This window comes from Neoarius graeffei, chromosome 10 (genome assembly GCF_027579695.1).
Source record: "Neoarius graeffei isolate fNeoGra1 chromosome 10, fNeoGra1.pri, whole genome shotgun sequence".
Taxonomy (NCBI): domain Eukaryota; kingdom Metazoa; phylum Chordata; class Actinopteri; order Siluriformes; family Ariidae; genus Neoarius; species Neoarius graeffei.
Window position 1 is genome coordinate 47465901 of NC_083578.1, and position 26499 is coordinate 47492399.

General features: G+C 40.3%; 1 protein-coding gene across 3 annotated transcripts in view; it reads left to right on the forward strand.

The window, feature by feature from the left end:
- Positions 1 to 4281: 4281 nt before the first annotated feature.
- Positions 4282 to 26499, forward strand: part of ark2cb (arkadia (RNF111) C-terminal like ring finger ubiquitin ligase 2Cb) — a 61537-nt gene continuing 39319 nt past the window's right edge. Inside the window, exons 1-6 of one of the 3 annotated variants that reach the window (XM_060931819.1) lie at positions 4282 to 4522; positions 9621 to 9930; positions 10055 to 10189; positions 10488 to 10617; positions 16975 to 17079; positions 17272 to 17367. In XM_060931819.1, the coding sequence (XP_060787802.1) occupies positions 4462 to 4522; positions 9621 to 9930; positions 10055 to 10189; positions 10488 to 10617; positions 16975 to 17079; positions 17272 to 17367 (837 nt within the window). In that variant the 5' untranslated portion in view covers positions 4282 to 4461. Of the gene's footprint in view, positions 4523 to 5472; positions 7582 to 9620; positions 9931 to 10054; positions 10190 to 10487; positions 10618 to 16974; positions 17080 to 17271; positions 17368 to 26499 lie in introns of those variants that run through there. The other 2 variants (XR_009655517.1, XR_009655516.1) reach the window with 2 other exon arrangements.

A 26499-nucleotide genomic window follows, 5' to 3' on the forward strand; every position in this document is an offset into this window, starting at 1 on the left:
CCTCTGGGTGCTCCGGTTTCCCCCACAGTCCAAAGACATGCAGGTTAGGTTAACTGGTGACTCTAAATTGACCGTAGGTGTGAATGTGAGTGTGAATGGTTGTCTGTGTCTATGTGTCAGCCCTGTGATGACCTGGCGACTTGTCCAGGGTGTACCCCGCCTTTCGCCCGTAGTCAGCTGGGATGGGCTCCAGCTTGCCTGCGACCCTGTAGAAGGATAAAGCGGCTAGAGATAATGAGATGAGATGAGACTTTGTCCCAACTTTTTTGGAATCGGGGTTGTATGTCCACTGTGTGCCTTAGGGTACTATGGGGACCAGATTACAAAAACTCGATCAGATCTATTATGGCAGGTTGACAGGTGGCACTCCCCATCTAAGATGTGTCAGCTGTGTCAACCCACTGTGATAGAAGCATCTATTCCTCATGGGCAGTACTCAGAGTGATGCCACTCCAGGTTATCCTTTTCCAGATTCTATAAGAGCAACATCCCCCCTCCCATTATCCCTAGCCGCTTTATCCTTCTACAGGGTCGCAGGCAAGCTGGAGCCTATCCCAGCCGACTACGGGCGAAAGGCGGGGTACACCCTGGACAAGTCGCCAGGTCATCACAGGGCTGACACATAGACACAGACAACCATTCACACTCACATAGTCAATTTAGAGTCACCAGTTAACCTAACCTGCATGTCTTTGGACTGTGGGGGAAACCGGAGCACCCGGAGGAAACCCACGTGGACACGGGGAGAACATGCAAACTCCACACAGAAAGGCCCTCGCTGGCCACGGGGTTCGAACCCGGACCTTCTTGCTGTGAGGCGACAGCGCTAACCACTACACCACCGTGCTGCCTCCCCGTGGAGTGATTATGGCAGTCATATGTGAGTACCCTTCCAGTCATGCCTATGCTGAATTGGTTCCTCATGACATCTTGGTAGGAGGTTAGGAGAGGTGAAACAGAATGTTAGTTACATATGTACTGTAACTGTGGCTCTATGAACACCCGATAATGTCAGGGGTGCCTGTCACGTCGAACCAGTGTGAACTTGGAAAGAACTTGCCACAGAGAGCTAGCAGTTGACATTTAGAATAAATAAGTACATCATACAGTCACCTTGTAACTTTGTGATATGGTCAAGATGAATGAAGGAATGAAATGTAGTCCCAATAGTAGAGGTGCATATGCACCAATTGCACCCCCTATGAAACTGTGTATACACACAACATGTCGAACCTTGAAGTGCACAGGCTACAACAGCAGAAAAGTACACTGGGATCCACTTCTGTCAGCCAAGAACAAGAATCTGAAGCTATAATGGGCACAGGCTTAGTGAAAGAGTTGAACAGTTGAAGACTGGAAAAACATTGTCTGATCTGATCAATCTCGAATTCTTCTGCAACATATAGTAGAGTCAAAATTTGGCATCAATGGAATCAAACCTGCCTTGTGTCAACAGTTTAGGCTGGTGATGGTGGTGTAATGGTGTGCCATGTTATCCAGCACAAGCTGTAATGAAATTGGTTCTTTGAACATAGAAAATTTTTTTAAATGTACTTCAATAACCTCATCAGTCTGAGAGGGTCCTTACTGCAGCCTGTGGGATGGGACGGGTCAGCCTAACGAGACGTCAGACACTTACCATATAATGACAATTACAGAATACACTCTTACCATAACCATTGTACATCATAGCTCCCGTATATGGTAAGTGTACAACATCTTGTTCCACCCACATCCCTTCCTCACCCCATCCTGCGGGCTGCAGTGATTGTGTCACGCTCCCGGGCTCACCCAACACGCTGGACTCCAAGTCCCACAATCCCACTCACACACCTGACACTACCACGTGCACTCCATCAGCCAACCCGGAGCCACTTCCTAGGAGTGGCTCCCCTGAGTTCTAATTGTCATCACCTGTACCTTTTTGTTTATGTCTGTATTTATACTCCTCTGTTTGTTTTGCATAATATTGCCTCCACGTTTCTGTGAGCCTACTGAGCTGGTAGAGTTCTGATTGCACTTCCGTGTATGACCCTTCTTGCCTTCTGGTTTCTTCCCGGGTCGCCTAGCCCTTGTGTTTATCTGATCGTTTCTCGATCTTCGCCTGTTTCTTGACTCCGATTTGTCTAGCCCTTGTGTTTATCTTGCCTGTGTTTTCCTGATTTCCGGTTCTTGGACTATTGCCTGTTTCATGACCTCGATTTGTCTAGTCCTCATTACTTTGTTCAATTTCCCGGTATTGACCCGGCCTGGTTATTGTGCCAGTGAGAGTGTCTTCTCTCGCTGTGTCTATTAAGACCTTTTTTGAGTTTATTCTTTAATCCGTGAGCGTCTGGTTTGTCACAGCCGTGTTACAGATTGGTACTTGGCTCTGAATCCCATACAGCACTTTTGGGGTATGGTAGAATGTGAGATTTGTAGCATATGCAGCTGAACAATCTGCAGCAAATATGTGATACTTTCTTTTTTCATATCAACATGGACTAAAATCTCAAAGGAATGTTTCCAAGACCTTGTGGAATCCATGCCAGGGTTTAGGCTGTTCTGGAAGCAAAGGGGGGGTCCTACCCAGTATTAGTATGGTGTTTTTATTATAATTTATCTTTGTCACGTGTACACTAAAGCAGGGGTTCTCAATCTTTTTCTACTTTAAGGCCCGCCTATTCATACTTGTAACGAGTCAGGGCCCATTAAAAAAGATCGCCAATTATTTTGGCTCATCTTATTCTATTACATTCTAATAATCTATTGTAAAGTGTATTAATGGGATCTAACATCACTCCCTCCATACAGATGGGAGCTCAGGAATTAAATGTAATAAAAATAATCCTTTATATGTATTTGTATTTAAAACTGTATGGATGTGCCAAAAGCCAAACCATGCATGCAAGGCATTCTTGGTCAAAAGGGATTAATGATCCAAAAGTGGAGTCTGGTCAATTAACACAAGAACTTATTGCCCTGTTTGTGTACAGCAAACAAGTTATTGAAACCAAGAAGTATACTCAAAAGAAGTGGATATAGAAACCACTCAATGGGATAAATCCTTACATGCTAACAAAGTATTTTTCCTACGAACAAAAAATGTACTTGCTAAATTTGACTTTCATAGAATAAATTTTGATCCTATTGTAGCTGTAACTAAATACAAAGACAATTATACATAATTGTCAGGTTTTAAGTTTTTTTTTAAAGATTGTGTGTATGTTTAGTCTTTTGTATTTGTAATTATTTGAATCTGCACATGCATGACCCCATCAGCTCTGCTGATCAACTTATCGTGTTTTAATAAAGGTATTCATTATGAGTTGGAAAATGATCCATCTGTTGAGTTCCCCGACATCTCAAACTACCTGGTACTGCAAACATTGTTCTACACGGACAAACAGATGAAAACCTGGAAGAGCATGGAGGTGTAGAACTTTTTATTTGTGGTTGGGTTCTGAGGATCAGGAAACTATAAGATAAATCCTCTATCGTTTTTGCTGAGGTAAGAAGGAATTTCTGGGCTTTTTATAGGCGTCTTTGTGATGGTTGCTAGGACATTACAAGGTTTAGTATCGGGTGTAAACAAACCACATCTCTTCGATTCTCAATTCTCTTCTAGCAGGCATCACAGATCCATATAATTTACCCACAAACGTATTTATGTATTCTGCACGTGCGCTGTGTGCGCGCACACACATATGGGTTAAATGTAGAAAAGGAATGTGACAAAAATAAAAGCTTGTTTGTCTTGATTTACGCACAAATGTATTTATTCTACTTGAAAAGTGTACAACAAACCAGCTATCAGATTTGGGACACTATGACATCCTGAACTCTTTAGAATTTGGCTTCAAACTTAATTTTTTTTTTTTAAATTGCGCGGCCCACTAGATAGCGTCGTGGCCAAGTGGTTGAGAAACACTGCACCAAAGCACAGCGAAATTCCTCCTCTGCATTTAACCCATCGGAAGCAGTGAAAACACACGCATGCATGTGAGCAATGAGCACACACACACAGAGCAGTGGGCAGCTATGCTATAATGCAGCCCTGGGGAGCAGTTGGGGGTTAGGTGCCTTGCTCAAGGGCATTTCAACCATGAATACAGAGGTAGGTCACGTGCTGTTCATTCCCCCCCTTCCATGTGGTTTTACATTTACATTTTTCCTGGGAATCGAACCCAAGGCTGCTTCTCTAACCTTTAGGCCATGGTCGTCCCCTAAATTAGTCATGCGGTGCTGATCGTTGACGTGTTTTTCCCCTTGCTCATTGGTGCCCTCTGGTGCTGACTTACAGCAGCAATCTATTCATGTCTCGTTTTGCGTTGATCATCCCAGAGCAATCCGCTGCTCTGTCTTTGTCTTTAAGGCAACTGTGCGTTCTGCCTTGAATGTAACGCTAGCTAGTTTTTATTTCTAGTCGATTATTTTGAGCCATCTATTTAAAGACTGTTAAACGATCAGAAGAATTCAAAAATGGTTTTAGTACATGTTGGATACCTGGTTCTACCCGTTTTCGGCTCAATAAGAAATAGAGGTATTTATTACATTTACTTGTCTTAAACCATTAACATTAGCTGTGTATGAAATCTTCCAAAAAAGACCACTTGCTTGCTACGACCACTTTCCTAGATAAATCATACATCGACTTAGGTTCTAAGCTAGAGATAAACAAATTCGTCGTGGCTTGTTTGCCGTCCTTGCTGGCTGGTGAGCAAGCGAAGCGATAAGGGAGGATTTCTGTTTTATGGCAAGCTAATTTGTTAGCTAGTCAGCTAGTAGCTGAATGTTTTCGAAAACATTTGATCGTCTAGCGAGGCGCATGTTGTAAATTGGGGGTATTTTGTCTTCAGTAACTATGTTTTGTGTATTTCAATGGTCTTCAATTTTCCCCAAGTGTAATGTCCGTGCGCGATTAGGTAGTTAGCTAGAGCCGCTAATAGACAATGAAGACCTGAAATAGTAAGGCATTTGATTGTGTAATTTGGTGTCTCTTATATTACACGTAAATCCATTTGTGCAAGCATACAAATATTAATAACTGCTTAACAATATGTGACCGGTTAAAATGTGAACCTTGTGTTTGAGGGATCAGCATTCAAGCTGCAGTTCTCTATGATGGCCGCTAATCAACTAGCGAGTACTTAGATGATCAGTCAGCTTTTTTGCAGCAGATACTATAAACGTTAGATAACTATAAGGTCCGATTTCCAGGAAGATAAGTTTAAGCACAGTGGCTCTTGGTTATTGACCGCTAATTCCATATTTATTCCTACGCTTGCATTTTAGTACTGGTCTTACAGGGTGAGACATCCGCTACCTAGCTAACTATGCTTAGCTTGCTCACATCGTCTACTAGCTACCCGACTGACTAGCTAGCTGGTTAACTAAGCTAGCGTGGCACTGATTTTTTTTTTTTTCCTCCATGGAGTGGCATCAACGATTTCATTGTGCTTTTATTTCTGTTTCTTATTTCCTGTCTCATAGTATCGAGGCTGGCTCTACATTCTGCATTATCCGATCTTTGTCGTCCCCCCTCCATTGTGTAGCTAATGATCATCTGCTGCTGTGTGGTGTGGCCTCTGCCTGTTCTCTGCATTTAGCTGTTTTGTGATCCCCCTTCTTCATTTCCTCTTTCCATCCGAAGACGACATTGGTATTTGAACACTCAAGAACAGTGCTCCCTTATATTAAAGACTAAAAATAACATTGAGCTAAAATGTGTTTCTTTGTTAAGTTGACATAGTTAACCCGTATACAGTAGCTTTTAGAGAAGTTGACTCATGTACATCCCTTCCAGCCTTGGTAGTCAACATGTGTAAATTCCTGTAAAGTGGATGCATTTTGCAGTTCATATAAACGAAGAAAGCATTATACCCTTCGTATTAGCAAAGGTGCATTGTATCCATTCGATGTGTTGGAATATATGTTTTGTAATCGGGCATTAGTATAATTTTATTTTACTCCTTGTATCACAGGTTCCAGCCTTGGTCCTGGAGTATCTCCTGTCTTGCACATTTTAGTGTTTTCCCTGCTCCCAACACGCCTGATTTAACGACTTGCGGTGGTTTAGCCCCCAATGTGTTCGGCCCATCTTCAGGTGTTTTAGCCCCATCACTGAATTAAACAAAGTTTGATCAAAATTTTGCCTCCTAAGACCCTGATAACAGTAGTTTATCAGTTTTTAGAGTTGAGGATCAGGAATTATATAGCCCGCAGCCAAATGTTGATCTGTGGCCATTTTGCTGCAACCGCGATCATGCTGAACATCTTGCATTCTTCAAGTGGTTTAGCCCCATCGTTGAATTAAGTTTGATCATAAATTTAACTTGTAAGACACCAGTAACAGTAATTTGAGAGTTTTTAGAATTATCACAAATTATATCAATATTGATTGGCAGCCATTGCTGTGACCATGAACATCTGACCATAGGAAGCCCAAGCTGTGTTCCTGTGAGTAAAACAGTAAAGGCAATTATTTACGTCAAACAGTACTAAAGATGAGAATTTGACATTGCACCAAATTATTACTGGTGAGCCATAATGTTTATTCGATTAACAATCACATCTTTAGAATGTCCTTTGAAACTGCTCTGCTGAGCTGCATATATTTAAACATACAAACCCTTGATTTGATTCAGCTAACTAGTCAAGAGTATCAACTACTTTTAAGTTAGTTTACATAAGTCAAATGAAAAATTCAGTCAAAACCTCAAGTTCAAACTTTTCTTTAAAAAAAGCTCTGTTCTTTTTAAATCTAGAATGATCAGACACATTTTAATCAACTTTATTCACATTTAAAATTGGGGCTAATACACTGGGGACTAAACTACCAGATACCGATTCAACTAATCTGGTAAACAAGAACCCTTCCTGAATTGAAGTGGGTGTGTTAGAGCAGGGAAAACACAAAAAATGTACAGGACAGGGTTACTCCAGGACCAGGGTTGGGAACCTGTGCTCTATATGGCTATGAAGCAATATGATGTTAAATAAGTCTCAAATGAACGAGAAATAAAACGTGGTATGCAATGTAACAGCCACACAGATGTTATACTGCACCTGTGTTGACCACCCAGACATGTGCCACATGGCTTTAACAACTGCCTAAATAAGGGTCATCAATATGCAGAGCATAAAAAATATGCTAATTAATTAAGCACTTGATCTCTGCACTAACAAATTCCAAAATGCTATCCATTTCACAGGGATGTTTAATTTCCTGCACTGCTACCAATATCCTCTATTAGAGTAAAAATGTCTATTGTTTGGTTGTGGTTTCTCTACTTTTTGTTTTGGTAATAGACTTTAATGCATGAATCATATTCATATTATTTTTATTTAACATTGATTAGACTCCAATGTAATCTTTCTGTAGAAAAGATGTACCCTGCTGTACTGTAATGTGCTGTAGCCAACACATCTGCTCATTGGATGCTGCTTTTGTTCTGTTTAACCCTGTATGGAGCATGGTGGGCCTTGCCTTTGGTCAGTGTTTTATTTGTTGCATGGTATTATGATTATTATGGTTATTATTATTGACACAAATCCACCTATACTAATATTTTTCAATAAAGAATATAGTATTTTTCCTAACCTCCAGTGTGCTTCTTGCTGATTTTCCATTTATTGCCCACTCCCCACCTTCTCCCTCCTGCTGTGACAGATTCCTTGCTTTCTTCATCATGAGAGCTCAAATAAGTTTATATTTGGCTATTTATGTTGATTATGTAGGCACTTGAAGGTGCGGTGGGAACTCGGTGGTCCTTTAGACTGCACATTGTTAGTGTTTCAAAGATATTAGGAAGTTAATTCATTGCTGCCTTGCATCGTATTGTAGTTTTTTTTGGAAATTGCAAACCTTTAGAATTTTTTTTTTTATATGGTGGTGGTTATAAATGTTTAAAACTGCACCTTTAAGTCAATGATCCTGACACAATGTACATATCCCTATGCTGTGGTGTGTGGAGGTATCCAAAAATTCCATCACTGTGATTGATTATTCTTTCTTCCACTAACACCTGGAAAACATTTTTGCAGTGGGGGGATTTCTTCGCACATGTAACAAATATCAAACAAACTCGAGTCTCAGATTTTTAAATGAAGAATTTAATTTGTGGTTTACCAAAGGACCTAATTTTATTTAACACTTAAAATTAACATAGGATAAAATCTTTATAATACAACCAGGTTTCAGTCATTCAAGTTGTAAATATGGGTTTTTGTTTTTTTTAAACCTCATGTATTGGCTTTGACCCAACTGAAGCAATATCAATAAATCCGTGGTGTTTCAGACTTAAAGTATCTAATTTGGAGTAAATATTTCACTATTTAGGATGAGCGGTTTGATTAAAATGACATTTTAAATGTTTTCAATGTAGTGCTTATAATCCCAAGAATAGGTACTGGTAATCAAGTGTTTATATGCCAAGGTGACCTAATCCAAATGTCCTGTAGATGGCACAAAGCAGAAATAATTACTGGTTGTAAAATCCCAAAGACCCAGCAAGGAACAAAAATGGAGATTATTTTCAATGAACAGAAAACATGGCATATTGTGCTAAAACTACTAGATTTTTACAGATATGATGGGAATTATAAAACCTTTTAGGTGAACAGGAAGCTCCTTAATAAACTGGAGGAAAACAGAGGTTCTCATGCTTTTGGACTTAATTGTAGATATATTCTCCTCATGACACTCACCCTTTTTACATTATTATGGAAGACCCATATGGAAAAGAAATAGAATAAAAAATATAACTTTCCATCACCTTCAGTTTATGTTTCATGTATTGTGCATCATATAAGGAATATGATTTACTCCTGAAAGTGGCCACTTTTGCATTACTGTCATATATTGTTTTGATAAATACGCAAATCATACAAGTTTCATTTTGTTCAAATTTACTAAGGATCTTATATCTGGTTTCACTGTTGTATGCTTTACATACAAGTTTCAGACAAAGGACATACAAATTTTATAAGATTTATCTACATCTTTTCCATATGGGGATGCTTAAGAATGTTTAGCCACATGTCTAGGTCCATGATTGTTTTATTTATTTATTTTTTCATGTCCGTTCAATTAAGAGCTTTGTTTTTCTTCCACATGCACTCAGAACAAGTCATTAAATAATGCTCACTGTTGTTTCTTGTATATATATGTAATGAGACAAATTTTTTTGCTGTGGTATTTTCCTGAATGCTTTGCCAGGACAACTGTACAAGCCACTTAGTGAGTCCTTCATCTGAACCAAAGCCCATAGATTTTCCAGGGTCTTTGAGACAGCAGGTGTGGCCAAGGAACTCCCTCTGAGGGGCTCAGCTAGCTGCTTGGAATAGTCAGTGAATAATAGTAAACTTGCTTGCATCTGTTGTTGAAGTGTCAGCTGCTGAGAGGTGAGAAATGACCACGAGAGCCAAAATGAAACTACACATTACTGCTGACTGCCACCAAGATGCCCTGGTAGTATTACAAGCCAGTAAATCAGTACAAAACACTCAAACTTCACTCTGCATTCTTCATGCAGAGATGTTTGGGCAGCTTAGGAGAGGTTCTTAAGAGTTGTACATTAATTTAAAAATCATGGTCTCTTTGCCCAACATTAGTTGATGTGGTGTCATTGTTCTTGCAGGATCTCAGTTTAACAGGCATCAGCATAGCCATGCTACCTCTTGCCGGCATTTCCAAGTAGGGCCCCAGGCCCAAATCTCTGTTGAATTCCCAATGCCCCATCCAGGACAATCTCAGGCGGGCATGAACCCGCATCTTGGCCCAACGCACCAGCCAGCTGCCCCGTTGCATCCTCCCCTCGGCCACATACCAGCACCACAGTTCCAGGACGTCCAAGCTCCCACCTTCCTACCTCAGGCTTTACACCAGCAATACCTCATCCAGCAGCAGATCCTGGAGGCACAGCACAGGAGGTTCATTCCACAACCCAGGTCAGACACTGGCAAGTCCATACTCTGACACATGTACTTTGTGGATGTCATAAAATACTGACAGAAAAAAACCCCCTAAAATGACAAAACCACATAGCTGATATTAAATATTGGTTCTTTCAAGCAGACACACCCAAGAGAGAACAGCACACCATCCTCAGACGATCCGTGCCCCCTACGAATACAACCCCTCCATACATGTTCCTCCCCCTCCACCTGTGCCGCAGCAGCCACGCTATCTTGCTGAAGGAACAGACTGGTAATGTTAAAAATGCTAATTTATAAAACGTGTTTTGACTACTTCAGAAAGTCAAGGATTAATTGCTGTCCATAAATTATTGTAGCTCATGAATATTAATAGCTATGTTAAATACAACAGCATACGCAGAGTTGTTTCTTTAGTAATTATTTCAATATTTTATTGAAATGGTAAGTACATATAGACTAAACAGCAAAGTTCAAGTTGATCTACATGGAAATATATATTAGAGTTAACAAGAATCTCATGCAAAAGGTGAATATCTGTGAACCCATGCTTGCATGGTCCTCCTTCGCAGGGACTTGAGTGTCGACCCTGGTCTACCTCATTCACACTTCCATGTCCCTCAGCTCCCACAGCACTATCAACACTACCTAGCCTCTCCAAGGCTGCACCACTTTCCCAGAAATGCATCCTCAGCACAAGTGGTATGTATGTCTTCCACATGTTTCCTTGACAGTAAAATGATATGCATCAGTTTGTGGATGGATTATGGAATTTACCTGTTGTTAGTTCTGTAAGTCCAACTCACATGGATTAAAGTTTTCCGTCGCTACGACGGATTTCCGTCAACTGGGAGCGCTAAAGGTCAATAATGAGATTGATGCAGATCCGAGGAAGAAAAAAAAAAGGGGGGGGGGGTAGGCCCATAGGTCTGACACCGATGTGATTTAGAACTTCACCAAGCTGCTGTGATTGCCTGTTGTTGAATCCTTTCTTGTGCTATGTTTGAGTATATGCATGGATTAAAGTTTTCCGTCGCTACGACGGATTTCCGTCAACTGGGAGCACTAAAGGTCAATAATGAGATTGATGCAGATCCGAGGAAGAAAAAAAAGGGGGGGGAGGCCCATAGGTCTGACACCGATGTGATTTAGAACTTCACCAAGCTGCTGTGATTGCCTCTTGTTGAACCCTTTCTTGTGCTATGTTTGAGTATGTAAAGGAATAAGTTGTTGCGCTAGATAGGCATAAATAAATAAATACAGCCTCCACTACTGTCTAGTCCCAGGGAGGCTCGGCGTGGGCCACTGATGAAACTATTTGGCTGTCCTACTACTAGGCAACTAGGTTACTTGTCTACTACTAACATACTAGGCCTTTTGTAGTAGTAGTAATAATGATATTTGCCTACTGAAAGGAGATCAGGTGAAAAAGTTGAAGCCGCAGCAAGATCTATGCTATTAAGCCTTTTGTAGGTTAAACAGGCTTCGGCAGACAACATCCTGGAAAGGCTGTGTTTTTCTTTGGTTTGATTAGCCTACGATTTAATCTTTAAACATTATGGTTTCAGCAGTTCGCTTAAACATTGGAGGCTGCAGAGTCGGGCTGCAAGATTTCCCGACACTTGTTTAAGATGCCAAACTTCATAGTAAGGAGAAAATAATTCCACAGTATTTAGTGCCTCGTCAGTCTCAAAAATTAATAGTGAAGGACCAACGCGAATTAAGTCCCAAAAACATCTCGTAGGCCTATATTTTACATTTTCAAAAAAGTCCGGAATTGGAAGTTGGTCAGTGGAGTGTAATGAAGTGTCTCATTCACGAAGCACAAAAGGTCGGAAAACAGTGGAGAAAACAGCTATTGCTTAAATAGGCTACTAATGTTTTACATTAGTAATTTAATGTATGTGACAAATAAATTCATTGATTAAATAGATAAAGAAGCAAATACTCCAAAGCTCAAAATTCAGGAAAGTGGCTCCGGTGTCACAAGTGCACAAGAACAGTTATTTGAAAGTTAACCTAATGAATTTGCGCGTGCGATTTCATGAAGAACCGGGACAATTGGCATTTGGTGAAAGATTCACACCTATGCCTCATTATATTCACGCGCGCCCTCTCGCCCACTGTTGCTTCGTTTTCCCGATTTACACGAGTGTCTGAAGATGGAGTTTTCAGAAATCTCCACTCTGCCCAGAGTTTGCGAAAGTAGCTGTTTTCAGTGACTGAAACCTCCGTATAGGTGTGAATGAGAGGTGCAACCGAATAAATAAATATGCGTCTTTTTTATCCGGCTACATGTAGGCTATCACTGCGCAAAGCTTCTAATGTTGAAATGGTAGCAATATTTGTTAAAATAATAGTAGGCTAATTTCCACATTAATTGGTAAAATGGCACAAGGGATGTGATGGGGGGATGGCCGTTTTATAAGGGGGATGATTTGAGATTTTTATTTCAGAAGGGGATGCCTCCCCCCACATCCCCCCTCAACTCGAGTACTGCGTATAAGGCCACCGGATATTGAGGTTTTTCACCCATGTGACCAAGTCATGTGATGCATCGTTAGGCTGCCATTTTGGACGTCACGGCTCGAATCGGTTTGAATGCGAGGAAGGCGACAAATGAAAAACATAAAAGAAAAAGGAGCGAGATGCAGAAAACACCTTCACTATCCAGCGACATAGGGCATTTACAGGGCGAGCAGAGGGAGAGGTATTTGCAAAAATTGAGGTTAGCAGGCTTAGAGAACGACGTTTACCTGCTTCCACCAGGATTGTTCACTGACGTTCGGAAGTACACGAAGCCCTCGTCTTTACCTGACTTCAGCCCACATGATCTGTATACCTATGTCGTTAAAAACCCATCGCCATACACAGGTATTGATCTGAAAGCGTATAAGAGTTTGGATGCCTACAAATATTTTGTGTCAGGCTGGGTAACATGCCTACATCAGTGGATCGTCCCTGGAGCCGGTGGTCGCCATCTTATTACAGCTAAGGTTTGTTCACATTTTCATTTACTTTCGGTCCTCAGGATAAACAAAATGTTATTTAATGTCATTGAAATAACTTCTTAGTCTGTTGAGACATGGCCCGTTATAAATTTGCTGTTACCAGGCAATGACCAAGAACTGTATTATTAGGGTCGGTGTCTGTGTTGTAGCAGTGTACTAGCAGCTAGCTGTTAGCACTAGCTAATGTCAACAATATAGTAGCTAGTATGTTACTGTAGCAATGTTTACGTTCAGTCATTTGGGTGACTGTTAAAACCTTTCAGTCTCAAGTTTTTCCTTTACTGTATTTACTAGTTTACTGTAATTATGATCCGGCAGCTATTTACACCGGATCCAGTGTAAATAGCTGCCGGAGCACGCTCCGGCTTGCTCCCCCTCAAATTAAGCAGCGCGCTCCGGCTTGCTCCCGGAGTGCTCCAGCCGAGGTTTGAGGGGGAGCAAGCCGGAGCGCGCTGCTTAATTTGAGGGGGAGCAAGCCGGAGCGCGCTCCGGCAGCTATTTACACTGGATCCGGTGTAAATAGCTGCCGGAGCGCGCTCCGGCTTGCTCCCCCTCAAATTAAGCAGCGCGCTCCGGCTTGCTCCCCCTCAAATTAAGCAGCGCGCTCCGGCTTGGAACAGCAGCGCGCTCCGGGAGCAAGCCGGAGCGCGCTGCTGTTCCAAGCCGGAGCGCGCTGCTTAATTTGAGGGGGAGCAAGCCGGAGCGTGCTCCGGAACCTCGGCCAGAGCACTCCGGGAGCAAGCCGGAGCACGCTGCTTAATTTGAGGGGGAGCAAGCCGGAGCGCGCTCCGGCAGCTATTTACACTGGATCCGGTGTAAATAGCTGCCGGATCATAATTACAGTAAACTAGTAAATACAGTAAAGGAAAAACTTGAGACTGAAAGGTTTTAACAGTCATCCAAATGACTGAACGTAAACATTGCTACAGTAACATACTAGCTACTATGTTGTTGACATTAACTAGCTTGACCTTCAAAATGGCGGACACCGGGGCGTCACGTGACCCTGTGACGTCAGGTGAAATACCTCAACAGGCCCTTCGATTTCCATCACTAGAGTGCGTCAAATTACTTTTGGTTTTGCCAGCATGGACGCGCTTCTTTTAAATGAAGGCACAGATGTGTCAGACATCGACAAAACGGTAAAGAATAAGTGGAGATGGGCTTGGCGAAATGAAATGGGCGATAATGGCAAGCCATTTAGTTCATGGTGCAAAAAGATGAAAATGGCAGGTGTGTGCCTTTGTGTAGTTTGCCATAAAAAAAGTCTATGGAAGCAATGGCAAAAAACTAGATGCCTTTGGCTTCACTGTGAAGAAACAGAAAAAGTGAACTTTCACTTTACTTTTCTTGTTTCCTGGTTTTATGTCAACAGATTTTCTTATTTTTCTTTCTGTTCCACTCTTTTGAAAGCATGGTTCAAGTTCGACTGCACTTGCACTTTTCTCTTAACCACTGTTGTGCATTACTAAAGTATTGTTGAAATAAATTTGCACTTTGCGCTGAAAACTTGATGTTTCATCATGAATAGCCAGTAATGACAATGGTAAAGTCTTGCCTTAGCTTTAGTCATTGTTAAAATTATGTAAATGTACTATAAGTAGGGGCCGAGGGGATAATGGACAACACGGTGTTTAAAATTTGACGCATCGCTGACGTGGTAGGGGCCAACGACATGGAGCTTTTTTTTTTCAGTCAGATGATTTTTTTTTGCTTTAATCCATGAACTCATTGTCAATGAATTTTATCCTTTGGGTTGTATGGTGTTCCATGCTGAGAAGATGGCATAATGAAACATTGAAGAAAAAGTGTGATCCCTATGACACTGTGGCATGGATGTTGGTAACACAAGGGCTGGTTTGAGTATTTCAGAAACTGCTGATCTCCTGGGACCTTCACATACAAAATTTTCTATAGTTTACATGCAATTGTGCAGAAAAAGAACCAAAAAAACCTGTGTGCAGAGGGTCTGTAGGCAGAAATTCCTTTTTGATTAGAGAGATTAGATTAGAGAGGAGAATGAAAAGACTGGTTTGAGCTGACAGGAAGTCAATAGTAACTCCCATAAGCACAACCATGGTGAGCCTGCACCCATGATAGCCTCAGATTCTTGTTATTGGCCAGTGGGAGTAGAACCCAATGTGGTTTTCTGCTGTTATAGCCCATCCATCTCAAGGTTCAATGTTTTATGCATGCTGAGATGCTTTTCTGCTCACCAAAGTTGTAAAGAGTGATAATTTGATTTACTCTGTCCTTCCTGTCAGCTCAAACCAAAATCTAGCCATTTCCCTCTGACCTCTATTGTCAACAAGATGTTTCCACCCACAAAACTGTCGCACACTCAATGTTTTTTTTTTTTCATACAATTCTGTGTAAACTCTAGAGACTGCTGTGTGTGAAAATCCCAGGTGATCAGTAGTTTATACAATTCTCAAACTAGCCCTTCTGGTTCCATCATATATGCCACGATCAAAGCAGGGTTAACATATTTCATGAAAACTAAGACACTAAAACTAGCAGTGAAAAATAATTTGTGTTAAATGAAATAAAAATGTCAGTTTTCGAAAATAGAAAACTAACTAAAAACTACAATGAATAATGCGACAGGAATTAAAACAAAATAGAATTGCAAGTAAAATCAGCTTCATTTTTGTTTTTGTTTCATTTTCCCCCTTAAGACAGTAATGGACTAGTTCTAGATGGTGGCAGTAATGTAATGCCAGCTGCTGTAAAACTCCGAAGAAGAAGATGCTTACTGTGCCTGAATTTTATAAAGGCCCAAGTATACTTCAATGGACGCATGCATGGGTGTCTCCAGTGCATACTCAATTTTGAGGATGCGTCAGCACACAAACTGAAAGCATGTGTCCCACCACTACTGGATTGACTGCATGCTCAGTTTCACACATGCACAGTCAATGCACACAGTCAGCATGGACATAAAATATACTAGAACAAACACACAGTGTCGAAAATATTGGCGAGCCGTGGGCTCAACACAAGCCATCTTGGAAAGCTGATTTTTCAGATGACAGAAGATTAATTGTGTGTGCTGATTTTCTTACAGTACCTGATAAAGGGCGATTTATATCATGATAATATGTTCTTATGTGGTTGCCATTATAATGATGTATACGTGGAAGGAAGGGTTTAGAATAGATTTATTTAAAAGATTAGATGATGATGATGGATGGATAGGAGGATTGAGTTTGATAAAGTCCCTGTACAGCATATTTATAGCTTGCTGAATTTCAAATAGCCAACTGCAAACTAACTTTACTGGAGGGATTTATGCATGAATGAACAGCATGTTCAGAAAAAAAAATCACCTGTGTTCATATAGTTCAAAAACACAATTAAATGTTCTCATCTACAATGATGAGTCTCAGTGTCACGACAGGTATGACAACTGACACAAGTCACCAAGATGACAAGCAAACACCATTTATTCACAATGATTTTAAATTAAGCAATACTTAGTGACATTATAAAAATATAAATAAAGTTTATATTTGTAAGGAGCAGGGAGAATTCTTTATTAGAAAGACCTACAATAAAGCACATGATAGTTTGACCTGTCATAATATCCAGTTTCATTTAGTTGAGCAAACATGGATTTCTTTCATGTTAGCTATAAACATCAAAAACATCCTCGCCAACACTCCTGTTTGACATGTTCAGAGTGATGACAAACCCTCTTAGTCACATTTTCATTATTGCTAAGCATTAACTCTGGATCAAAGTCATTAGAGATCACACTTTTTCTCCATTCAGATGTTTGATGTGAACATTAATTGACGCTCTTAACATGTACCTGCATGAATTTTTTGCATGACTCTGTTGCCACGTAATTGGCTGATTAGATAAATGCATGAATGTACAGGTAGGTGACACTGAGTGTATGTTACTGATGTGCTTATTGACAGTGTGACTTCTAAATTGTGTAAACTATTATGCCTCATCGGAATATTTGTCTTAATCCCACAACAAGCAGTTTATGCTGGCAATAATCTTAATTCAGATCAGCTAATACTCATGTTTTTCACAGGTTGTCCATGAGATCAGAAACTACCCCTATCCACAGTTACATCTATTGACCCTGCAGGGCCTCAATCCCTCCCGCCATGCCACCGCTGTGAGGGAAAGCTATGAGGTAGTGTCTAATCCTGTTCTGACCAAGAGAAGTAATTATTAATGAATCAGTTAATTTATAAAATGCTACCTTAAGTAAAAGGCCTTGTTGTTGGCAAAATAGGGCTAGTGAATTAATATTTAATACTTTCCTTCAATCCCTTGTGTAGATGATAAAAAGCACAGCTTCAAAAATGCATGTTTTTAATTACAGGAACTCTTACAGCTGGAAGACAGGCTTGGTAATGTGAATCGAGGGGCTGTGCAGGCCACCATTGAGAGGTTTACATTTCCTCATAAATACAAAAAGGTGAGCTCAACTGGATTATATTTTTATATCTTAATAAGCAAACCAAAAACAATAGTTTACCATTAATGTAATGCGGTACTCTGAAAACGTCACACAAAATGTTTCCTGTTACAAGGCATCTCTCCAAACACAAAAAAACAGGCTAGTATAATTTAAGCTTGAAAACTACCAACTGAACATTCCTACTTTCTACATTGATTAACTACTGACAAAGAGTAAACCTCATAGCTGGGCATACTCTCCTTTCAGTAGCCCTGCAGTAATATGTTTAACCCAGGAACTGATTTTGCACAGAGTTGGCTATATCCTGCAATAAACAGACCTGTTGTTAATTATGTATTTCAGGCTGAAACAAACTATGGGCTTTTGTTTTAGAACAAGTACTCAGTTTGCAGGGAATATAGAAAAAAACTGTCATGGCTCATGGTTCACCAATTTTGCCTCCACATTGGTGGTATATTTTATCAGATTTTGACTTCCCAGAGACTTGGGAGTATGAGGCACGGATGTGATTCTTCTGGATTAATCCATAATTCTGGATTTTGCAACCTGAAAATGTGACTAACGTGACTCATGCTTATCCATACTTTTTTTGGGGTGGGGTGGGGGGGAGGAATGCGAGGATGTTTTAAGTATAGTGTAGCTTCCCTCCTTCCCATGGTAATGCTCATGATCACCATCATTAATGCTCATGATTACCATTGTTTCAAGTCTACCCCGTTGCGCTCATGCATCAGTGATGGTCTACATCATCAGGTGACAAGATCATCGCCATTTCATTTTTGACAATTCAGGTATGCAGTGCCAGAGTGGCTAATTGGGAGAACCAGGAGAATTGCTGGTGGGCTGTGGGTTGGTGATGTAGTAATTTAATGTTAGTGTCATAACTTTGAACTGCTTGTTGCAGTTTTGGCTGAAGGCAGGTGCCCTCTGAGCCGCATAGTCACATACACAAATGCACACATGCATGTGTGTCCTCATCCAAGACACAGTGGCTGTGTTCGAAACTCTATACTGGTGTACTGCATACTGATCTGGTATACACTTTGTACTGCATGCTACTCCCCACTCTAGTGGACAGTATAGTAATGCACCAAATCAGGATTACCATCACATGTTTCAAATCTCATCATTATTTAATTGTTTAACCTCATTACTAGCCCTAAATCTCCCCATCCTAACTATTTTTTGGAATGTGTTACAGTTTTGAAATGCAGGAATGGATGCATATTAACAAATTAAGTTGATCAGACAAAACATGAAATATCTTGGGTTCATACTGTCTGTAATGAAATACAATTCAAAGTAAATTTAGAAATCACTGCTTTCTTTTTTTATTTGCATTTTCCATACCATCCAAAGTTTTTCTGATTTGGGGTTGTATTTTCTACATTGTAGAACAATACTGATGACATCAAAACTATGAAGTAACAAATGGAACATATTTGGAATTATGTGGTAAACAAAAAAAGTGTTTAAAAAAACAAAATATATTTCCTGTTTTAGATTCTTCAGAGTAGCCTTGATGACACTTTGCACACTTTTGGCATTATCTTAACCAACGTCATGAGGCAGTCACCTGGAATGTTTTTCAATTAACAGGTGTGTCTCGTCAAATGTTAATTAGTGGAATTTATTGTCATCTTAATGCATTTGACCATGAAACAGTGAATAGTAAATAAAAGAGTAAATAGCCCTATTTTATGACTGTAGTATTCCATATTATGTCAAGAACTGCTCAAGTGAGTCAAGAGAAATGACAGTCCATCAATAATTTAAGACACAAAGTACCTTTTAATTAATAAAAATAAAGAAAAAACATTGAATTAAAAGATGTGTCCAAACTTTTGACTGGGAGTGAACCACCAGAGATACTCTAGAAGGTGTGAGGTAGGGTACCAGTGTATTTTGAAACAAAGATGAATTATATTTGAATTTATTAGTTTCATCTTTAGTAAAAGTACAACAAAATGCAGTTTTACATCTAACCAGAATGTGTAAATAGAATAAGGTGTTGATGAGGCAATATTTACAGGTGAGAGTATATGTAATGTATGGTTGTATAAACATTAAATATATACAAATAATAAAAAGAAGTAGATGGAGTGAAATGAATATTACAACCCCAATTCCAAAAAATTTGAGAAACTGTGTAAAATGTAAATAAAAACAGAGTGCGATAATTTGCAAATCATGGAAACCCTATATTTCATTTAGAATAGTACAAAGACAGCATATCAGATGTTGAAACTGTATTTTTTAAAAATACATGCCCATGTTGAATTTAGTGTCAGTTTAGTGTCAGCAACATGCTTCAAAAAAAGTTGGGATGGGGCAACAAAAGACTGGAAAAGAGCATCTCAGAGAGTCTCTACCACTTTTTTACACAGATATTCTGTAATCTTGGCATAAAGAAGGCATCTCAATATTCCAGCTTTAGTGATTTACAATGAACCAAATAAAGCCGGCAGGAAGGTGTATCTGTGTGTTTTTTTACATTGCTAGCTGGTGTTCCACAACCAGAGGTGTGACGCATCACAACAGAGTGTTGGCTTCTAGGGTGATGCATCTACACGTCAGAAATATGAATACCCTGGGCATACCAGCATTGCTTTAAAAACAGTGAAGGGAGAACTGAGTGTTAATGTGCTTTTGTTAGCTGTACACATTTATACCACTCTTAAAACACAAGGAAAGTTGCTGAGCATCATATGCAACATGTAATCACTTCTGTTAAATAAGTCACGCTTAAAGGAAGTAATACCCTCTACATACAGTTGTGGTCAGAAGTTTAAATACACTCATCATGGGCATGAATGTCATGATAATTTTGGGCTGTTAATGATTTCCTTAAACTGTTCTTTTTCCAGGGTGGAATGATTGTACAGCAATGCATATTTAATGACTTCAAAAAACAAGAATTGAGTGCACAAGTTTGAATTTATTTTGGATTTTCTCTAATCCACAGAGAGTCAAAATTATACATACAGGCTCAAATATATACATACATTCACTTAAATCTGTTAATAAGTTGTGCTGAAGGTTCTACAATGTCTTTTAACTTGACAAGGCTAAGGCCGATTAACTTCTCGTTAGTCATCATGATTGATTACAACTGGTAGTTTCTCTTTGCCAGCATAAAAAGGATTTGTTTGACAGCACTCATCAGATTGACCAATACTCAGAACCATGGGAAAGTCCAAGGGACTCAGTGAAGGTCTAAGAAGGAGAATTGTAGATTTACACAAGTTGGGAAGGTCTCTTGGAGCCATTTCTAAACAACTGCAGATTCCAAGATCAGTTCAAACAATTGTACGTAAGTACAAGTTATTTGGATGTGTCACCACTTTGGCAAGGTCTGGAAACGTGTTACCCTCAGATGAGAGGAAATTGGTTATTCCTGGGTTGTTCCTGAACAACCCAGGAACCACCAAGGCTCAAGCCTACCATGAACTGGAAACAGCTGGAACACCAGCGGCACTGTCCACAGTGAAGCAAGTTTTACATCGCCATGGACTGAGAGGGTGCTGACTAAGAAAGAAACCCCTGCTTCAAAATCGACACCTTCAAGCTCGACTGAAATTTGCAGCTGCCCACATGGACAAGCCAAATGCCTTCTGGAGAAAAGTTTTATGGTCAGACGAGACAAAGATTGAGCTATTTGGCCACAATGACAATCGGTATGTTTGGAGGCGTTAAGGTGAGGCTTTCAAATCTAAGAACACTATACAGACTGTCAAGCATGGTGGTGGTAGCATCATACTCTGGGGCTGTTTTGCTGCCAGTGGTACTGGTGCATTGCACAAAGTGGATGGAATAATGATGAAGTAGGACTACCTCCAAATTCTTCAACTTCACCTCAAATCAACAGCTAGATGGTTGAAACTTCCAAGTTCACAATTGGGTGTTCCAACAGGACAATGATCCCAAACACACATCAAAACTGGTTTTGGAATGGATAAAACAGGCTAACATTAAGAATGGCCTTCCCAAAGCCCTGACCTCAACCCTGTTGAAAATTTGTGGCCTACTCTTAAAAGCCGGGTCCGTGCCAGGAAACTAACCAATTTGAATGAACTCTACCAATTCTGCCAAGAAGAGTGGTCAAATATCCAGCCAGAATTATGCCAGAAGCTTGTTAATAGTTACCCAAAGCGTCTGGTCGAGGTGCAACTTGCTAAGGGACATTTAACCAAATATTAGTGGGGGTGTACGTATATATTTGAGCCTGTATGTATAATTTTGAACCTGTGTGGTTTATTTTGGATTTTCTCCAAAATAAATTCAAACTTGTGCACTCAATTCTTGTTTTTTGAAGTCGTTAAAGATGTATACTGTATAATCATTCCACCCTGGAAAAAGAACAGTTCAAGGAAATCATTAACAGCCCAGAATTACCATGACGTTCATGCCCCATACTTCAGACCACAACTCTATCTGTCTACAGTGGGGCAAAAAAGTATTTAGTCAGCCACCAATTGTGCAAGTTCTTCCACTTACGTAAAAAGATGAGAGAGGCCTGTAATTTTCATCATAGGTACACTTCAACTATGAGAGACAGAAGGGGGGGGGGAAAGAATCCAAGAAATCACATTGTAGGATTTTTAATGAATTAATTGGTAAATTCCTCGGTAAAATAAGTATTTGGTCACCTACAAACAAGCAAGATTTCTGGCTCTCACGGACCTGTAACAACTTCTTTAAGAGGCTCCTCTGTCCTCCACTCATTACCTGTATTAACGGCACCTGTTTGAACTCATTATCAGTGTAAAAGACACCTGTCCACAACCTCAAACAGTCACATTCCAAACTCCACTATGGCCAAGACCAAAGAGCTGTCAAAGGACACCAGAAACAAAATTGTAGACCTGCACCAGGCTGGGAAGACTGAATCTGCAATAGGTAAGCAGCTTGGTGTGAAGAAATCAACTGTGGGAGCAATTATTAGAAAATGGAAGACATACAAGACCACTGATAATCTCCCTCAATCTGGGGCTCCACGCAAGATCTCACCCCGTGGGGTCAAAATGATCACAAGAACGGTGAGCAAAAATCCCAGAACCACACGGGGGGACCTAGTGAATGACCTGCAGAGAGCTGGGACCAAAGTAACAAAGGCTACCATCAGTAACACACTACGCCGCCAGGGACTCAAATCCTGCAGTGTCAGACATGTCCCCCTGCTTAAGCCAGTACATGTCCAGGCCCATCTGAAGTTTGCTAGAGAGCATTTGAATGATCCAGAAGAGGATTGGGAGAATGTCATATGGTCAGATGAAACCAAAATAGAACTTTTTGGTAAAAACTCAACTTGTCATGTTTGGAGGAGAAAGAATGGGGTTGGAAACATCATGCTTTGGGGCTGTTTTTTCTGCAAAGGGACCAGGCCGACTGATCCGTGTAAAGGAAAGAATGAATGGGGCCATGTGTCATGAGATTTTGAGTGAAAACCTCCTTCCATCAGCAAGGGCATTGAAGATGAAACGTGGCTGGGTCTTTCAGCATGACAATGATCCCAAACACACCACCCGGGCAACGAAAGAGTGGCTTCGTAAGAAGCATTTCAAGGTCCTGGAGTGGCCTAGCCAGTCTCAAGATCTCAACCCCATAGAAAATCTTTGGAGGGAGTTGAAAGTCCATGTTGCCCAGCAACAGCCCCAAAACATCACTGCTCCAGAGGAGATCTGCATGGAGGAATGGGCCAAAATACCAGCAAGAGTGTGTGAAAACCTTGTGAAGACTTACAGAAAATGTTTGACCTCTGTCATTGCCAACAAAGGGTATATAACAAAGTATTGAGATGAACTTTTGTTATTGACCAAATACTTATTTTCCACCATAATTTGCAAATAAATTCTTTAAAAATCAGACAATGTGATTTTCTGGATTTTTTTTTCTTCACATTTTGTCTCTCATAGTTGAGGTATACCTATGATGAAAATTACAGGCCTCTCTCATCTTTTTAAGTGGGAGAACTTGCACAATTGGTGACTGACTAAATACTTTTTGCCTCTATCTATCTATCTATCTATCTATCTATCTATCTATCTATCTATCTATCTATCTATCTATCTATCTATCTATCTATCTATCTATCTATCTATCTATCTATCACCCCGATTCCAAAAAAGTTGGGACAAAGTACAAATTGTAAATAAAAATGGAATGCAATGATGTGGAAATTTCAAAATTCCATATTTTATTCAGAATAGAACATAGATGACATATCACATGCTTAAACTGAGAAAATGTATAATTTAAAGATAAAAATTAGGTGATTTTAAATTTCATGACAACAACACATCTCAAAAAAGTTGGGACAAGCCCATGTTTACCACTGTGAGACATCCCCTTTTCTCTTTACAACAGTCTGTAAACGTCTGGGGACTGAGGAGACAAGTTGTTCAAGTTTAGGGATAGGAATGTTAACCCATTCTTGTCTAATGTAGGATTCTAGTTGCTCAACTGTCTTAGGTCTTTTTTGTCGTATCTTCCGTTTTATGATGCGCCAAATGAAGCCACTCCTATGGGTGAAAGATCTGGACTGCAGGCTGGCCAGTTCAGTACCCGGACCCTTCTTCAACGCAGCCATGATGCTGTAATTGATGCAGTATGTGGTTTGGCATTGTCATGTTGGAAAATGCAAGGTCTTCCCTGAAAGAGACGTCGTCTGGATGGGAGCATATGTTGCTCTACAACCTGGATATACCTTTCAGCATTGATGGTGTCTTTCCAGATGTGTAAGCTGCCCGTGCCACACGCACTAATGCAACCCCATACCATCAGAGATGCAGGTTTCTGAACTGAGCGCTGATAACAACTTGGGTCGTCATTCTCCTCTTTAGTCCGAATGCATGGATTAAAGTTTTCCGTCGCTACGACGGATTTCCGTCAACTGGGAGCGCTAAAGGTCAGTAATGAGAGTGATGCAGATCCAAGGGGGAAAAAAGGGGGGGTAGGCCCATAGGTCTGACACCGATGTGATTTAGAACTTCACCAAGCTGCTGTGATTGCCTCTTGTTGAACCCTTTCTTGTGCTATGTTTGAGTATATGTAAAGGAATAAGTTGTTGCGCTAAATAGGCATAAATAAATAAATAAATAAATACAGCCTCCACTGCTGTCTAGTCCCAGGGAGGCTCGGCGTAGGCCACTGATGAAACTATTTGGCTGTCCTACTACTAGGCAACTAGGTTACTTGTCTATTACTAATACTAGGCCTTTTGTAGAAGTAATAATGATATTTGCCTACTGAAAGGTGATCAGGTGAAAAAGTTGAAGCAGCAGCAAGATCTATGCTATTAAGCGTTTTAGGTTAAACAGGCTTCGGCAGACAATGTTCTGGAAAGGCTGTATTTTTCTTTGGTTTGATTAGCCTACGATTTAATCTTTAAACATTATGGTTTCAGCAGTTCGCTTAAACATTGGAGGCTACAGAGTCGGGCTGCAAGATTTCCCGACACTTGTTTAAGATGCCAAACTTCATAGTAAGGAGAAAATAATTCCACAGTATTTAGTGCCTCGTCAGTCTCAAAAATTAATAGTGAAGGACCAACGCGAATTAAGTCCCAAAAGAAAAAAACATCTCGTAGGCCTATATTTTACATTTTCAAAAAAGTCCGGAATTGGAAGTCGGTCAGTGGAGTGTAATGAAGTGTCTCATTCACTAAGGTCGGAAAACAGTGGAGAAAACAGCTATTGCTTAAATAGGCGACTAATGTTTTACATTAGTAATTTAATGTATGTGACAAATCAATTCATTGATTAAATAGATAAAGAAGCGAATACTCCCAAGCTCAAAATTCAGGAAAGTGGCTCCGGTGTCGCAAGTGCACAAGAACAGTGATTTGAAAGTTAACCTAATGAATTTGTGCGTGCGCGTGCGATTTCATGAAGAACCGGGACAATTGGCATTCGGTGAAAGATTCACACCTATACTCATTATATTCGCGCGCGCCCTCTCGCCCACTGTTGCTTTGTTTTCCCGATTTACACGCGTGTCTGAAGATGGAGTTTTCAGAAATCTCCACTCTGCTATGCGTCTTTTTTATCCGGCTACATGTAGGTTATCACTGCGCAAAGCCTCTTATGCTGAAATGGTAGTAATATTTGTTAAAATTATAGTAGGCTAATTTCCACAATAATTGGTAAAATGGCACAAGGGATGTGATGGGGGGATGGCCGTTTTATAAGGGGAATGATTTGAGATTTTAATTTCAGAAGGGGGATGCCTCCCCCCACATCCCCCCTCAACTCGAGTACTGCGTATAAGGCCATATTTCACCTGACATAGGCCCTTCGATTTCCATCACTAGAGTGCGTCAAATTACTTTCGGTTTTGCGGACGTGCTTCTTTTAAATGAAGGCACAGATGTGTCAGACATCGACAAAACGGTAAAGAATAAGTGGAGATGGGCTTGGCGAAATGAAATGGGCGATAATGGCAAGCCATTTAGTTCATGGTGCAAAAAGATGAAAATGGCAGGTGTGAGCTTTTGTGTAGTTTGCCATAAAAAAAGTCTATGGAAGCAATGGCAAAAAACTAGATGCCTTTGGCTTCACTGCGAAGAAGCAGAAAAAGTGAACTTTCACTTTACTTTTCTTGCAAGTTCTTTCTGTTCCACTCTTTTGAAAGCACGGTTCAAGTTCAACTGCACTTGCACTTTTTGAAATTGTTGAAATAAATTTGCACTTTGCGCTGAAAACTTGATGTTTCATCATTTATAGCCAGTAATGACAATGGTCAAGTCTTGCCTTAGCTTTAGTCATTGTTAAAATTATGTAAATGTACTATAAGTAGAGGCCTAGGGGATAATGGACAACACGGCATTTAAAATTTGACGCATCGCTGATGTGGTAGGGGCCAACGACATGGAGCTTTTTTTTTTCAGTCAGATGATTTTTTTTTTTGCTTTAATCCATGTCCGAATGACACGGCGTCCCTGATTTCCATAAAGAACTTCAAATTTTGATTCGTCTGACCACAGAACAGTTTTCCACTTTGCCACAGTCCATTTTAAATGAGCCTTGGCCCAGAGAAGACGTCTGCGCTTCTGGATCACGTTTAGATACGGCTTCTCCTTTGAACTATAGAGTTTTAGCTGGCAACGGTGGATGGCACGGTGAATTGTGT